The 16,528-nt window shown below is 61.3% G+C and overlaps 1 protein-coding gene across 2 annotated transcripts in view; it reads left to right on the top strand.

Annotated features, from left to right (window-relative positions):
- The window catches only part of LOC141273002 (uncharacterized), a 114,252-nt gene that overhangs the window by 40,556 nt on the left and 57,168 nt on the right, over positions 1–16,528 (top strand). For both annotated transcript variants that reach the window (XM_073684290.1, XM_073684284.1), the window contains exons 4-6: positions 2,602–2,650; positions 3,687–3,833; positions 3,943–4,025. In XM_073684290.1, coding sequence (XP_073540391.1) covers positions 2,602–2,650; positions 3,687–3,833; positions 3,943–4,025 — 279 coding nt within the window. The remainder of the gene's footprint in view (positions 1–2,601; positions 2,651–3,686; positions 3,834–3,942; positions 4,026–16,528) is intronic.

Here is a 16,528-nt window from a genome sequence, read left to right as displayed (position 1 = left end):
TCGTCATCCACCTGATCACCCCAATATCCTGAGGTAAAGTTCATCCTCACCCACCTGATCACCCCAATATTCTGAGGTAAAGGTCGCCCTCCTCCACCTGATCGCCCCAATATCCTGAGGTAAAGGCCGTCCTCATCCACCTGATCACCCCAATATCCTGAGGTAAAGGTCGTCCTCACCCACCTGATCACCCCAATATCCTGAGGTAAAGGTCATCCTCATCCACCTGATCACCCCAATATCCTGAGGTTAAGGTCCTCCTCACCCACCTGATCACTCCAATATCCTGAGGTAAAGGTCATCCTCACCCACCTGATCACCCCAATATCCTGAGGTAAAGGTCGCCCTCCACCTGATCACCCCAATATCCTGAGGTAAAGTTCATCCTCACCCACCTGATCACCCCAATATACTGAGGTAAAGGTCGCCCTCCTCCACCTGATCGCCCCAATATCCTGAGGTAAAGGTCATCCTCACCCACCTGATCACCCCAATATCCTGAGGTAAAGGTCGTCCTCCTCCACCTGATCACCCCAATATCCTGAGGTAAAGGCCGTCCTCATCCACCTGATCACCCCAATATGCTGAGGTAAAGGTCGTCCTCACCCACCTGATCACCCCAATATCCTGAGGTAAAGGTCGTCCTCATCCACCTGATCACCCCAATATCCTGAGGTAAAGGTCGCCCTCCTCCACCTGATCACTCCAATATCCTGAGGTAAAGGTCATCCTCATCCACCTGATCACCCCAATATCCTGAGGTAAAGGTCGTCCTCACCCACCTGATCACCCCAATATCCTGAGGTAAAGGTCGCCCTCCTCCACCTGATCACTCCAATATCCTGAGGTAAAGGTCATCCTCATCCACCTGATCACCCCAATATCCTGAGGTTAAGGTCCTCCTCACCCACCTGATCACTCCAATATCCTGAGGGTAAAGGTCATCCTCACCCACCTAATCACCCCAATATCCTGAGGTAAAGGTCATCCTCATCCACCTGATCACCCCAATATCCTGAGGTAAAGGTCATCCTCATCCACCTGATCACCCCAATATCCTGAGGTAAAGGTCGTCCTCCTCCACCTGATCACCCCAATATCCTGAGGTAAACGTCATCCTCACCCACATGATCACCCCAATATCCTGAGGTAAAGGTTGTCCTCATCCACCTGATCACCCCAATATCCTCAGGTAAAGGTCATCCTCATCCACCTGATCACCCCAATATCCTGAGGTAAAGGTCATCCTCACCCACCTGATCACCCCACTATCCTGAGGTAAAGGTCGCCCTCCTCCACCTGATCACACCAATATCCTGAGGTAAAGGTCGCCCTCCTCCACCTGATCGCCCCAATATCCTGAGGTAAAGGTCATCCTCATCCACCTGATCACCCTAATATCCTGAGGTAAAGGTCATCCTCATCCACCTGATCACCCCAATATCCTGAGGTAAAGGTCATCCTCATCCACCTGATCACCCCAATATCCTGAGGTAAAGGTCGTCCTCCTCCACCTGATCACCCCAATATCCTGAGGTAAAGGTCATCCTCACCCACATGATCACCCCAATATCCTGAGGTAAAGGTCGTCCTCATCCACCTGATCACCCCAATATCCTCAGGTAAAGGTCATCCTCATCCACCTGATCACCCCAATATCCTGAGGGTAAAGGTCATCCTCACCCACCTGATCACCCCAATATCCTGAGGTAAAGGTCATCCTCATCTACCTGATCACCCCAATATCCTGAGGTAAAGGTCATCCTCATCCACCTGATCACCCCAATATCCTGAGGTAAAGGTTGTCCTCCTCCACCTGATCACCCCAATATCCTGAGGTAAAGGTCATCCTCACCCACATGATCACCCCAATATCCTGAGGTAAAGGTCGTCCTCATCCACCTGATCACCCCAATATCCTCAGGTAAAGGTCATCCTCATCCACCTGATCACCCCAATATCCTGAGGTAAAGGTCGTCCTCACCCACCTGATCACCCCAATATCCTGAGGTAAAGGTCGCCCTCCTCCACCTGATCACACCAATATCCTGAGGTAAAGGTCGCCCTCCTCCACCTGATCGCCCCAATATCCTGAGGTAAAGGTCGTCCTCACCCACCTGATCACCCCAATATCCTGAGGTTAAGGTCCTCCTCACCGACCTGATCACTCCATTATCCTGAGGTAAAGGTCATCCTCACCCACCTGATCACCCCAATAACCTGAGGTAAAGGTCATCCTCATCCACCTGATCACCCCAATATCCTGAAGTAAAGGTCATCCTCATCCACCTGATCACCCCAATATCCTGAGGTTAAGGTCCTCCTCACCCACCTGATCACTCCAATATCCTGAGGTAAAGGTCATCCTCACCCACCTGATCACCCCAATATCCTGAGGTAAAGGTCATCCTCACCCTCCTGATCATCCCAATATCCTGAAGTAACGGTCGCACTCATGCACGTTTTGCTCCTCTACATTCGGTGATATGTGTCACCTTCATTGTTAGTCCTGACTGCTGGTTCCTCATGTACCTCATGGGCGGGATGTGATTACGCGCAGTGATGAGCCGAGCTCTTATTCTCTTTGTTCTTTCTCCTTAGGTTCATGGGTGTTTGTGTGCAGCAGGGGCAGCTACACGCCCTCACTGAGGTAAGTGGGGTGCACATTGGGGGTCTGGTGCACATGGGCGTTTGCTGCTCCCATCTCTCCCAACTTGTGCATGTAAACTTTACAACTGCATGCTGGGCAGTCCTGCCTGCGGCCGTTACCCTGTGCATGCTGGGCAGACCTGCCTGCGGCCGTCACCCTGTGCATGCTGGGCAGTCCTGCCTCCAGCCATCACCCTGTGCATGCTGGGCAGTCCTGCCTGCGGCCGTCACCCTGTGCATGCTGGGCAGTCCTGCCTCCAGCCATCACCCTGTGCATGCTGGGCAGTCCTGCCTCCAGCCATCACCCTGTGCATGCTGGGCAGTCCTGCCTCCAGCCATCACCCTGTGCATGCTGGGCAGACCTGCCTGCGGCCGTCACCCTGTGCATGCTGGGCAGTCCTGCCTCCAGCCGTCACCCTGTGCATGCTGGGCAGTGCTGCTTGTGGCCGTCACCCTGTGCATGCTGGGCAGTCCTGCCTGCGGCCGTCACCCTGTGCATGCTGGGCAGTCCTGCCTGTGGCCGTCACCCTGTGCATGCTGGGCAGTCCTACCTGCGGCCGTCACCCTGTGCATGCTGGGCAGTCCTGCCTGCGGCCGTCACCCTATGCATGCTGGGCAGTCCTGCCTGCGGCCGTCACCCTGTGCATGCTGGGCAGTCCTGCCTGCGGCCGTCACCCTGTGCATGCTGGGCAGTCCTGCCTGCAGCCGTCACCCTGTGCATGCTGGGCAGTCCTGCCTGCGGCCGTCACCCTGTGCATGCTGGGCAGTCCTGCCTGCAGCCGTCACCCTGTGCATGCTGGGCAGTCCTGCCTGCGGCCGTCACCCTGTGCATGCTGGGCAGTCCTGCCTGCAGCCGTCACCCTGTGCATGCTGGGCAGTCCTGCCTGCGGCCGTCGCCCTGTGCATGTCTGGCAGTCATCACCCGTTGCATGCTCGATAGTCACAACAGCGGCGTCATCATCCTGTGCATGCTGGGTAGTTCCGCCTGCAGCCCTCACTCATTGCATTCTGGGTATTCCCATCTCCTCTCCTTCCAGTACATTAATGGAGGTAACCTGGAGCAGCTGCTGCAGAGCGTGGAGCCGCTGTCCTGGTCCGTGCGTGTCAAGCTGAGCCTGGATATCGCCCGTGGCCTACGCTACCTGCACGCAAAGGGCGTCTTCCACCGTGATCTCACCTCCAAGGTAATGACCTGTGTACTGTGGACACCATCAACAGAGATGAAGACTAACATCCTCCATATACAGTGACGCCCAGTAATCCACATCTCGCCCTCTCTGCCTCTCTCCCCAGAACTGCCTCGTGCGCTATGACGACAGCGGATATACCGCCGTGGTGGCTGACTTCGGATTGGCTGAGAAAATCCCTGACCACAGGTACGAAGAGCACAGCGGCACGGCCCAGCGCACATCCCATGCTGAGAGCGGCACGGCCCAGCGCACATCCCATGCTGAGAGCGGCACGGCCCAGCGCACATCCCATGCTGAGAGCGGCACGGCCCAGCGCACATCCTATGCTGAGAGCGGCACGGCCCAGCGCACATCCCATGCTGAGAGCGGCACGGCCCAGCGCACATCCCATGCTGAGCGCGGCACGGCCCAGCGCACATCCCATGCTGAGAGGGGCACGGCCCAGCGCACATCCCAGGCTGAGAGGGGCACGGCCCAGCGCACATCCCAGGCTGAGAGGGGCACGGCCCAGCGCACATCCCAGGCTGAGAGGGGCACGGCCCAGCGCACATCCCAGGCTGAGAGGGGCACGGCCCAGCGCACATCCCATGCTGAGAGCGGCACGGCCCAGCGCACATCCCATGCTGAGCGCGGCACGGCCCAGCGCACATCCCATGCTGAGCGCGGCACGGCCCAGCGCACATCCCATGCTGAGCGCGGCACGGCCCAGCGCACATCCCATGCTGAGAGCGGCACGGCCCAGCGCACATCCCAGGCTGAGAGGGGCACGGCCCAGCGCACATCCCAGGCTGAGAGGGGCACGGCCCAGCGCACATCCCATGCTGAGAGCGGCACGGTCCAGCGCACATCCCATGCTGAGAGCGGCACGGCCCAGCGCACATCCCATGCTGAGAGCGGCACGGCCCAGCGCACATCCCATGCTGAGAGCGGCACGGCCCAGCGCACATCCCATGCTGAGAGCGGCACGGCCCAGCGCACATCCCATGCTGAGAGCGGCACGCCCCAGCGCACATCCCATGCTGAGAGCGGCACGCCCCAGCGCACATCCCATGCTGAGAGCGGCACGGCCCAGCGCACATCCCATGCTGAGAGCGGCACGGCCCAGCGCACATCCCAAGCTGAGAGGGGCACGGCCCAGCGCACATCCCAGGCTGAGAGGGGCACGGCCCAGCGCACATCCCATGCAGAGAGCGGCACGGCCGAGCGCACATCCCATGCAGAGAGCGGCACGGCCGAGCGCACATCCCATGCTGAGAGCGGCACGGCCCAGCGCACATCCCATGCTGAGAGCGGCACGGCCCAGCGCACATCCCATGCTGAGAGCGGCACGGCCCAGCGCACATCCCATGCTGAGAGCGGCACGGCCCAGCGCACATCCCATGCTGAGAGCGGCACGGCCCAGCGCACATCCCATGCTGAGAGCGGCACGGCCCAGCGCACATCCCATGCTGAGAGCGGCACGGCCCAGCGCACATCCCATGCTGAGAGCGGCACGGCCCAGCGCACATCCCATGCTGAGAGCGGCACGGCCCAGCGCACATCCCATGCTGAGAGCGGCACGGCCCAGCGCACATCCCATGCTGAGAGCGGCACGGCCCAGCGCACATCCCATGCTGAGAGCGGCACGGCCCAGCGCACATCCCATGCTGAGAGCGGCACGGCCCAGCGCACATCCCATGCTGAGAGCGGCACGGCCCAGCGCACATCCCATGCTGAGAGCGGCACGGCCCAGCGCACATCCCATGCTGAGAGCGGCACGGCCCAGCGCACATCCCATGCTGAGAGCGGCACGGCCCAGCGCACATCCCATGCTGAGAGCGGCGCGCCCCAGCGCACATCCCATGCTGAGAGCGGCGCGGCCCAGCGCACATCCCATGCTGAGAGCGGCGCGGCCCAGCGCACATCCCATGCTGAGAGCGGCACGGCCCAGCGCACATCCCAAGCTGAGAGGGGCACGGCCCAGCGCACATCCCAGGCTGAGAGGGGCACGGCCCAGCGCACATCCCATGCAGAGAGCGGCACGGCCGAGCGCACATCCCATGCTGAGAGCGGCACGGCCGAGCGCACATCCCATGCTGAGAGCGGCACGGCCCAGCGCACATCCCATGCTGAGAGCGGCACGGCCCAGCGCACATCCCATGCTGAGAGCGGCACGGCCCAGCGCACATCCCATGCTGAGAGCGGCACGGCCCAGCGCACATCCCATGCTGAGAGCGGCACGGCCCAGCGCACATCCCATGCTGAGAGCGGCACGGCCCAGCGCACATCCCATGCTGAGAGCGGCACGGCCCAGCGCACATCCCATGCTGAGAGCGGCACGGCCCAGCGCACATCCCATGCTGAGAGCGGCACGGCCCAGCGCACATCCCAAGCTGAGAGGGGCACGGCCCAGCGCACATCCCAGGCTGAGAGGGGCACGGCCCAGCGCACATCCCATGCTGAGAGCGGCACGGCCCAGCGCACATCCCATGCTGAGAGCGGCACGGCCCAGCGCACATCCCATGCTGAGAGCGGCACGGCCCAGCGCACATCCCATGCTGAGAGCGGCACGGCCCAGCGCACATCCCATGCTGAGAGCGGCACGGCCCAGCGCACATCCCATGCTGAGAGCGGCACGGCCCAGCGCACATCCCATGCTGAGAGCGGCACGGCCCAGCGCACATCCCAAGCTGAGAGGGGCACGGCCCAGCGCACATCCCAGGCTGAGAGGGGCACGGCCCAGCGCACATCCCATGCTGAGAGCGGCACGGCCCAGCGCACATCCCATGCTGAGAGCGGCACGGCCCAGCGCACATCCCATGCTGAGAGGGGCACGGCCCAGCGCACATCCCATGCTGAGAGCGGCACGGCCCAGCGCACATCCCATGCTGAGAGCGGCACGGCCCAGCGCACATCCCAGGCTGAGAGGGGCACGGCCCAGCGCACATCCCAGGCTGAGAGGGGCACGGCCCAGCGCACATCCCAGGCTGAGAGCGGCACGGCCCAGCGCACATCCCAGGCTGAGAGCGGCACGGCCCAGCGCACATCCCATGCTGAGAGCGGCACGGCCCAGCGCACATCCCATGCTGAGAGCGGCACGGCCCAGCGCACATCCCATGCTGAGAGCGGCACGGCCCAGCGCACATCCCATGCTGAGAGCGGCACGGCCCAGCGCACATCCCATGCTGAGAGCGTCACGGCCCAGCGCACATCCCATGCTGAGAGCGTCACGGCCCAGCGCACATCCCATGCTGAGAGCGGCACGGCCCAGCGCACATCCCATGCTGAGAGCGGCACGGCCCAGCGCACATCCCATGCTGAGAGCGGCACGGCCCAGCGCACATCCCATGCTGAGAGCGGCACGGCCCAGCGCACATCCCATGCTGAGAGCGGCACGGCCCAGCGCACATCCCATGCTGAGAGCGGCACGGCCCAGCGCACATCCCATGCTGAGAGCGGCACGGCCCAGCGCACATCCCAAGCTGAGAGGGGCACGGCCCAGCGCACATCCCATGCTGAGAGCGGCACGGCCCAGCGCACATCCCATGCTGAGAGCGGCACGGCCCAGCGCACATCCCATGCTGAGAGCGGCACGGCCCAGCGCACATCCCAAGCTGAGAGGGGCACGGCCCAGCGCACATCCCATGCTGAGAGCGGCACGGCCCAGCGCACATCCCATGCTGAGAGCGGCACGGCCCAGCGCACATCCCATGCTGAGAGCGGCACGGCCCAGCGCACATCCCATGCTGAGAGCGGCACGGCCCAGCGCACATCCCATGCTGAGAGCGGCACGGCCCAGCGCACATCCCATGCTGAGAGCGGCACGGCCCAGCGCACATCCCATGCTGAGAGCGGCACGGCCCAGCGCACATCCCATGCTGAGAGCGGCACGGCCCAGCGCACATCCCAGGCTGAGAGGGGCACGGCCCAGCGCACATCCCATGCTGAGAGCGGCACGGCCCAGCGCACATCCCATGCTGAGAGCGGCACGGCCCAGCGCACATCCCATGCTGAGAGCGGCACGGCCCAGCGCACATCCCATGCTGAGAGCGGCACGGCCCAGCGCACATCCCATGCTGAGAGCGGCACGGCCCAGCGCACATCCCATGCTGAGAGCGGCACGGCCCAGCGCACATCCCATGCTGAGAGCGGCACGGCCCAGCGCACATCCCATGCTGAGAGCGGCACGGCCCAGCGCACATCCCATGCTGAGAGCGGCACGGCCCAGCGCACATCCCATGCTGAGAGCGGCACGGCCCAGCGCACATCCCATGCTGAGAGCGGCACGGCCCAGCGCACATCCCATGCTGAGAGCGGCACGGCCCAGCGCACATCCCATGCTGAGAGCGGCACGGCCCAGCGCACATCCCATGCTGAGAGGGGCACGGCCCAGCGCACATCCCATGCTGAGAGCGGCACGGCCCAGCGCACATCCCATGCTGAGAGCGGCACGGCCCAGCTCACATCCCATGCTGAGAGGGGCACGGCCCAGCGCACATCCCATGCTGAGAGCGGCACGGCCCAGCGCACATCCCATGCTGAGAGCGGCACGGCCCAGCGCACATCCCATGCTGAGAGCGGCACGGCCCAGCGCACATCCCATGCTGAGAGCGGCACGGCCCAGCGCACATCCCATGCTGAGAGCGGCACGGCCCAGCGCACATCCCATGCTGAGAGCGGCACGGCCCAGCGCACATCCCAGGCTGAGAGGGGCACGGCCCAGCGCACATCCCATGCTGAGAGCGGCACGGCCCAGCGCACATCCCATGCTGAGAGCGGCACGGCCCAGCGCACATCCCATGCTGAGAGCGGCACGGCCCAGCGCACATCCCATGCTGAGAGCGGCACGGCCCAGCGCACATCCCATGCTGAGAGCGGCACGGCCCAGCGCACATCCCATGCTGAGAGCGGCACGGCCCAGCGCACATCCCATGCTGAGAGCGGCACGGCCAGCGCACATCCCATGCTGAGAGCGGCACGGCCCAGCGCACATCCCATGCTGAGAGCGGCACGGCCCAGCGCACATCCCATGCTGAGAGCGGCACGGCCCAGCGCACATCCCATGCTGAGAGCGGCACGGCCCAGCGCACATCCCATGCTGAGAGCGGCACGGCCCAGCGCACATCCCATGCTGAGAGCGGCACGGCCCAGCGCACATCCCATGCTGAGAGCGGCACGGCCCAGCGCACATCCCATGCTGAGAGCGGCACGGCCCAGCGCACATCCCAAGCTGAGAGGGGCACGGCCCAGCGCACATCCCATGCTGAGAGCGGCACGGCCCAGCGCACATCCCATGCTGAGAGCGGCACGGCCCAGCGCACATCCCATGCTGAGAGCGGCACGGCCCAGCGCACATCCCATGCTGAGAGCGGCACGGCCCAGCGCACATCCCATGCTGAGAGCGGCACGGCCCAGCGCACATCCCATGCTGAGAGCGGCACGGCCCAGCGCACATCCCATGCTGAGAGCGGCACGGCCCAGCGCACATCCCATGCTGAGAGCGGCACGGCCCAGCGCACATCCCAGGCTGAGAGGGGCACGGCCCAGCGCACATCCCATGCTGAGAGCGGCACGGCCCAGCGCACATCCCATGCTGAGAGGGGCACGGCCCAGCGCACATCCCATGCTGAGAGCGGCACGGCCCAGCGCACATCCCATGCTGAGAGCGGCACGGCCCAGCGCACATCCCATGCTGAGAGCGGCACGGCCCAGCGCACATCCCATGCTGAGAGCGGCACGGCCCAGCGCACATCCCATGCTGAGAGCGGCACGGCCCAGCGCACATCCCATGCTGAGAGCGGCACGGCCCAGCGCACATCCCAGGCTGAGAGGGGCACGGCCCAGCGCACATCCCATGCTGAGAGCGGCACGGCCCAGCGCACATCCCATGCTGAGAGCGGCACGGCCCAGCGCACTTCCCATGCTGAGAGCGGCACGGCCCAGCGCACATCCCATGCTGAGAGCGGCACGGCCCAGCGCACATCCCATGCTGAGAGCGGCACGGCCCAGCGCACATCCCATGCTGAGAGCGGCACGGCCCAGCGCACATCCCATGCTGAGAGCGGCACGGCCAGCGCACATCCCATGCTGAGAGCGGCACGGCCCAGCGCACATCCCATGCTGAGAGCGGCACGGCCCAGCGCACATCCCATGCTGAGAGCGGCACGGCCCAGCGCACATCCCATGCTGAGAGCGGCACGGCCCAGCGCACATCCCATGCTGAGAGCGGCACGGCCCAGCGCACATCCCATGCTGAGAGCGGCACGGCCCAGCGCACATCCCATGCTGAGAGCGGCACGGCCCAGCGCACATCCCATGCTGAGAGCGGCACGGCCCAGCGCACATCCCAAGCTGAGAGGGGCACGGCCCAGCGCACATCCCATGCTGAGAGCGGCACGGCCCAGCGCACATCCCATGCTGAGAGCGGCACGGCCCAGCGCACATCCCATGCTGAGAGCGGCACGGCCCAGCGCACATCCCATGCTGAGAGCGGCACGGCCCAGCGCACATCCCATGCTGAGAGCGGCACGGCCCAGCGCACATCCCATGCTGAGAGCGGCACGGCCCAGCGCACATCCCATGCTGAGAGCGGCACGGCCCAGCGCACATCCCATGCTGAGAGCGGCACGGCCCAGCGCACATCCCAGGCTGAGAGGGGCACGGCCCAGCGCACATCCCATGCTGAGAGCGGCACGGCCCAGCGCACATCCCATGCTGAGAGCGGCACGGCCCAGCGCACATCCCATGCTGAGAGCGGCACGGCCCAGCGCACATCCCATGCTGAGAGCGGCACGGCCCAGCGCACATCCCATGCTGAGAGCGGCACGGCCCAGCGCACATCCCATGCTGAGAGCGGCACGGCCCAGCGCACATCCCATGCTGAGAGCGGCACGGCCCAGCGCACATCCCATGCTGAGAGCGGCACGGCCCAGCGCACATCCCATGCTGAGAGCGGCACGGCCCAGCGCACATCCCATGCTGAGAGCGGCACGGCCCAGCGCACATCCCATGCTGAGAGCGGCACGGCCCAGCGCACATCCCATGCTGAGAGCGGCACGGCCCAGCGCACATCCCATGCTGAGAGCGGCACGGCCCAGCGCACATCCCATGCTGAGAGCGGCACGGCCCAGCGCACATCCCATGCTGAGAGCGGCACGGCCCAGCGCACATCCCATGCTGAGAGCGGCACGGCCCAGCGCACATCCCATGCTGAGAGCGGCACGGCCCAGCGCACATCCCATGCTGAGAGCGGCACGGCCCAGCGCACATCCCATGCTGAGAGCGGCACGGCCCAGCGCACATTCCATGCTGAGAGCGGCACGGCCCAGCGCACATCCCATGCTGAGAGCGGCACGGCCCAGCGCACATCCCATGCTGAGAGCGGCACGGTCCAGCGCACATCCCATGCTGAGAGCGGCACGGCCCAGCGCACATCCCATGCTGAGAGCGGCACGGCCCAGCGCACATCCCATGCTGACAGTGTCACATCCCATGCTCTCCACGGAGCACACCTCAGGTAGATGATGGCACTGAACGGAGCACACCTCAGGTAGATGATGGCACTGCACAGAGCACACATCAGGTAGATACCTGCACAGCACAGAGCACACCTCAGGTAGATGATGGCACTGCACAGAGCACACCTCAGGTAGATGATGGCACTGCACAGAGCACACCTCAGGTAGATGATGGCACTGCACAGAGCATACCTCAGGTAGATGATGGCACTGCACAGAGCACACCTCAGGTAGATGATGGCACTGCACAGAGCACACCTCAGGTAGATGATGGCACTACACGGAGCGCATCTCAGGTAGATGATGGCACTACACAGAGCGCACCTCAGGTAGATGATGGCACTGCACAGAGCACACCTCAGGTAGATGATAGCTCTGCACAGCGCACACCTCAGGTAGATGATGGCTCTGCACAGAGCACACCTCAGGTAGATGATGGCACTGCACAGAGCACACATCAGGTAGATGATGGCACTGCACAGAGCACACATCAGGTAGATGATGGCACTGCACAGAGCACACATCAGGTAGATACCTGCACAGCACAGAGCACACCTCAGGTAGATGATGGCACTGCACAGAGCACACATCAGGTAGATGATGGCACTGCACAGAGCACACATCAGGTAGATACCTGCACAGCACAGAGCACACCTCAGGTAGATGATGGCACTGCACAGAGCACACCTCAGGTAGATGATGGCACTGCACAGAGCACACCTCAGGTAGATGATGGCACTGCACAGAGCACACATCAGGTAGATGATGGCACTGGACAGAGCACACATCAGGTAGATGATGGCACTGCACAGCGCACACATCAGGTAGATACCTGCACAGCACAGAGCACACCTCAAGTAGATGATGGCACTGCACAGAGCACACCTCAGGTAGATGATGGCACTGCACAGAGCACACCTCAGGTAGATGATGGCACTGCACAGAGCACACCTCAGGTAGATGATGGCTCTGCACAGCGCACACATCAGGTAGATGATGGCACTGCACAGAGCACACCTCAGGTAGATGATGGCACTGAATGGAGCACACCTCAGGTAGATGATGGCACTGCACAGAGCACAGCTCAGGTAGATGATGGCACTGAACGGAGCACACCTCAGGTAGATGATGGCACTGCACAGAGCACAGCTCTGGTAGATGATGGCACTGCACAGAGCACACCTCTGGTAGATGATGGCACTGCACAGCGCACACATCAGGTAGATACCTGCACAGCACAGAGCACACCTCTGGTAGATGATGGCACTGCACAGAGCACACCTCAGGTAGATGATGGCACTGCACAGAGCACACCTCAGGTAGATGATGGAACTGCACAGAGCACACTTCAGGTAGATGATGGCTCTGCACAGCGCACACATCAGGTAGATACCTGCACAACACAGAGCACACCTCAGGTAGATGATGGCACTGCACAGAGCACACCTTAGGTAGATGATGGCACTGCACAGAGCACACCTCAGGTAGATGATGGCTCTGCACAGAGCACACCTCAGGTAGATGATGGCACTGCACAGAGCACACCTCAGGTAGATGATGGCACTGCACAGAGCACACCTCAGGTAGATGATGGCACTGCACAGAGTACACCTCTGGTAGATGATGGCACTGCACAGAGCACACCTCTGGTAGATGATGGCACTGCACAGAGCACAGCTCTGGTAGATGATGGCACTGCACAGAGCACAGCTCAGGTAGATGATGGCACTGAACGGAGCACACCTCAGGTAGATGATGGCACTGCACAGAGCACAGCTCAGGTAGATGATGGCACTGCACAGAGCACACCCCGGATAGATGATGGCACTGCACAGAGCACACCTCAGGTAGATGATGGCACTGCACAGAGCACACCTCAGGTAGATGATGGCACTGCACAGAGCACACCTCAGGTGGATACCTGCACAGACCACACATCAGGTAGATACCTGCACAGAGCACACATCAGGTAGATACCTGCACAGAGCACACATCAGGTAGATACCTGCACAGCACAGAGCACACCTCTGGTAGATGATGGCACTGCACAGCGCACACATCAGGTAGATACCTGCACAGCACAGAGCACACGTCTGGTAGATGATGGCACTGCACAGAGCACACCTCAGGTAGATGATGGCACTGCACAGAGCACACCTCAGGTAGATGATGGCACTGCACAGAGCACACCTCAGGTAGATGATGGCACTGCACAGAGCACACATCAGGTAGATGATGGCACTGCACAGAGCACACATCAGGTAGATGATGGCACTGCACAGCGCACACATCAGGTAGATACCTGCACAGCACAGAGCACACCTCAAGTAGATGATGGCACTGCACAGAGCACACCTCAGGTAGATGATGGCACTGCACAGAGCACACCTCAGGTAGATGATGCCACTGCACAGAGCACACCTCAGGTAGATGATGGCTCTGCACAGCGCACACATCAGGTAGATGATGGCACTGCACAGAGCACACCTCAGGTAGATGATGGCACTGAATGGAGCACACCTCAGGTAGATGATGCCACTGCACAGAGCACACCTCAGGTAGATGATGGCTCTGCACAGCGCACACCTCAGGTAGATGATGGCACTGCACAGAGCACAGCTCAGGTAGATGATGGCACTGAACGGAGCACACCTCAGGTAGATGATGGCACTGCACAGAGCACAGCTCTGGTAGATGATGGCACTGCACAGAGCACACCTCTGGTAGATGATGGCACTGCACAGCACACACATCAGGTAGATACCTGCACAGCACAGAGCACACCTCTGGTAGATGATGGCACTGCACAGAGCACACCTCAGGTAGATGATGGCACTGCACAGAGCACACCTCAGGTAGATGATGGCTCTGCACAGCTCACACATCAGGTAGATACCTGCACAGCACAGAGCACACCTCAGGTAGATGATGGCACTGCACAGAGCACACCTTAGGTAGATGATGGCACTGCACAGAGCACACCTCAGGTAGATGATGGCTCTGCACAGAGCACACCTCAGGTAGATGATGGCACTGCACAGAGCACACCTCAGGTAGATGATGGCACTGCACAGAGCACACCTCTGGTAGATGATGGCACTGCACAGAGCACAGCTCTGGTAGATGATGGCACTGCACAGAGCACAGCTCAGGTAGATGATGGCACTGAACGGAGCACACCTCAGGTAGATGATGGCACTGCACAGAGCACAGCTCAGGTAGATGATGGCACTGAACGGAGCACACCTCAGGTAGATGATGGCACTGCACAGAGCACAGCTCTGGTAGATGATGGCACTGCACAGAGCACACCCCGGATAGATGATGGCACTGCACAGAGCACACCTCAGGTAGATGATGGCACTGCACAGAGCACACCTCAGGTAGATGATGGCACTGCACAGAGCACACTTCAGGTGGATACCTGCACAGACCACACATCAGGTAGATACCTGCACAGACCACACATCAGGTAGATACCTGCACAGAGCACACATCAGGTAGATACCTGCACAGAGCACACATCAGGTAGATACCTGCACAGAGCACACATCAGGTAGATACCTGCACAGCACAGAGCACACCTCTGGTAGATGATGGCACTGCACAGAGCACACATCAGGTAGATACCTGCACAGCACAGAGCACACCTCTGGTAGATGATGGCACTGCACAGAGCACACCTCAGGTAGATGATGGCACTGCACAGAGCACACCTCAGGTAGATGATGGCACTGCACAGAGCACACCTCAGGTAGATGATGGCACTGCACAGAGCACACCTCAGGTAGATGATGGCACTGCACAGAGCACACCTCAGGTAGATGATGGCACTGCACAGAGCACACCTCAGGTAGATGATGGCACTGCACAGAGCACACCTCAGGTAGATGATGGCACTGCACAGAGCACACATCAGGTAGATACCTGCACAGCACAGAGCGCACCTCAGGTAGATACCTGCACAGCACAGAGCACACCTCAGGTAGATGATGGCACTGCACAGAGCACACCTCAGGTAGATGATGGCACTGCACAGTGCACACCTCACGTAGATGATGGCACTGCACAGAGCACACCCCGGATAGATGATGGCACTGCACAGTGCACACCTCAGGTAGCTGATGGCACTGCACAGAGCACACCTCAGGTAGATGATGGCACTGCACAGAGCACACCTCAGGTAGATGATGGCACTGCACAGAGCACACCTCAGGTAGATGATGGCACTGCACAGAGCACACCTCAGGTAGATGATGGCACTGCACAGAGCACACCTCAGGTAGATGATGGCACTGCACAGAGCACACCTCAGGTAGATGATGGCTCTGCACAGAGCACACCTCAGGTAGATGATGGCACTGCACAGAGCACACCTCAGGTAGATGATGGCACTGCACAGAGTACACCTCAGGTAGATGATGGCACTGCACAGAGCACACCTCAGGTAGATGATGGCACTGCACAGAGCACACCTCAGGTAGATGATGGCACTGCACAGAGTACACCTCAGGTAGATGATGGCACTGCACAGAGCATACCTCAGGTAGATGATGGCACTGCACAGAGTACACCTCAGGTAGATGATGGCACTGCACAGAGCATACCTCAGGTAGATGATGGCACTGCACAGAGCATACCTCAGGTAGATGATGGCACTGCACAGAGCACACATCAGGTAGATGATGGCACTGCACAGAGCACACCTCGGGTAGATGATGGCACTGCACAGAGCACACATCAGGTAGATGATGGCACTGCACAGAGCACACCTCAGGTAGATGATGGCACTGCACAGAGCACACCTCAGGTAGATGATGGCACTGAACGGAGCACACCTCAGGTAGATGATGGCACTACACAGAGCGCACCTCAGGTAGATGATGGCACTGCACAGAGCGCACCTCAGGTAGATGATGGCACTGCACAGAGCACACCTCAGGTAGATGATGGCACTGCACAGAGCACACCTCAGGTAGATGATGGCACTGCACAGTGCACACCTCAGGTAGATGATGGCACTGCACAGAGCACACATCAGGTAGATACCTGCACAGCACAGAGCGCACCTCAGGTAGGTGATGGCACTGCACAGAGCACAACTCAGGTAGATGATGGCACTGCACAGAGCACACCTCATGTAGATGATGGCACTGCACAGAGCACACCTCAGGTAGATGATGGCACTGCACA

The sequence above is a fragment of the Phyllobates terribilis genome, unplaced genomic scaffold (genome assembly GCF_046119375.1).
Source record: "Phyllobates terribilis strain yellow unplaced genomic scaffold, ASM4611937v1 Scaffold_1__5_contigs__length_1240528914, whole genome shotgun sequence".
Lineage (NCBI taxonomy): Eukaryota > Metazoa > Chordata > Amphibia > Anura > Dendrobatidae > Phyllobates > Phyllobates terribilis.
The sequence above is the reverse complement of the archived record's forward strand: the minus strand, read 5'-3'. Positions and strand labels throughout refer to the sequence as shown.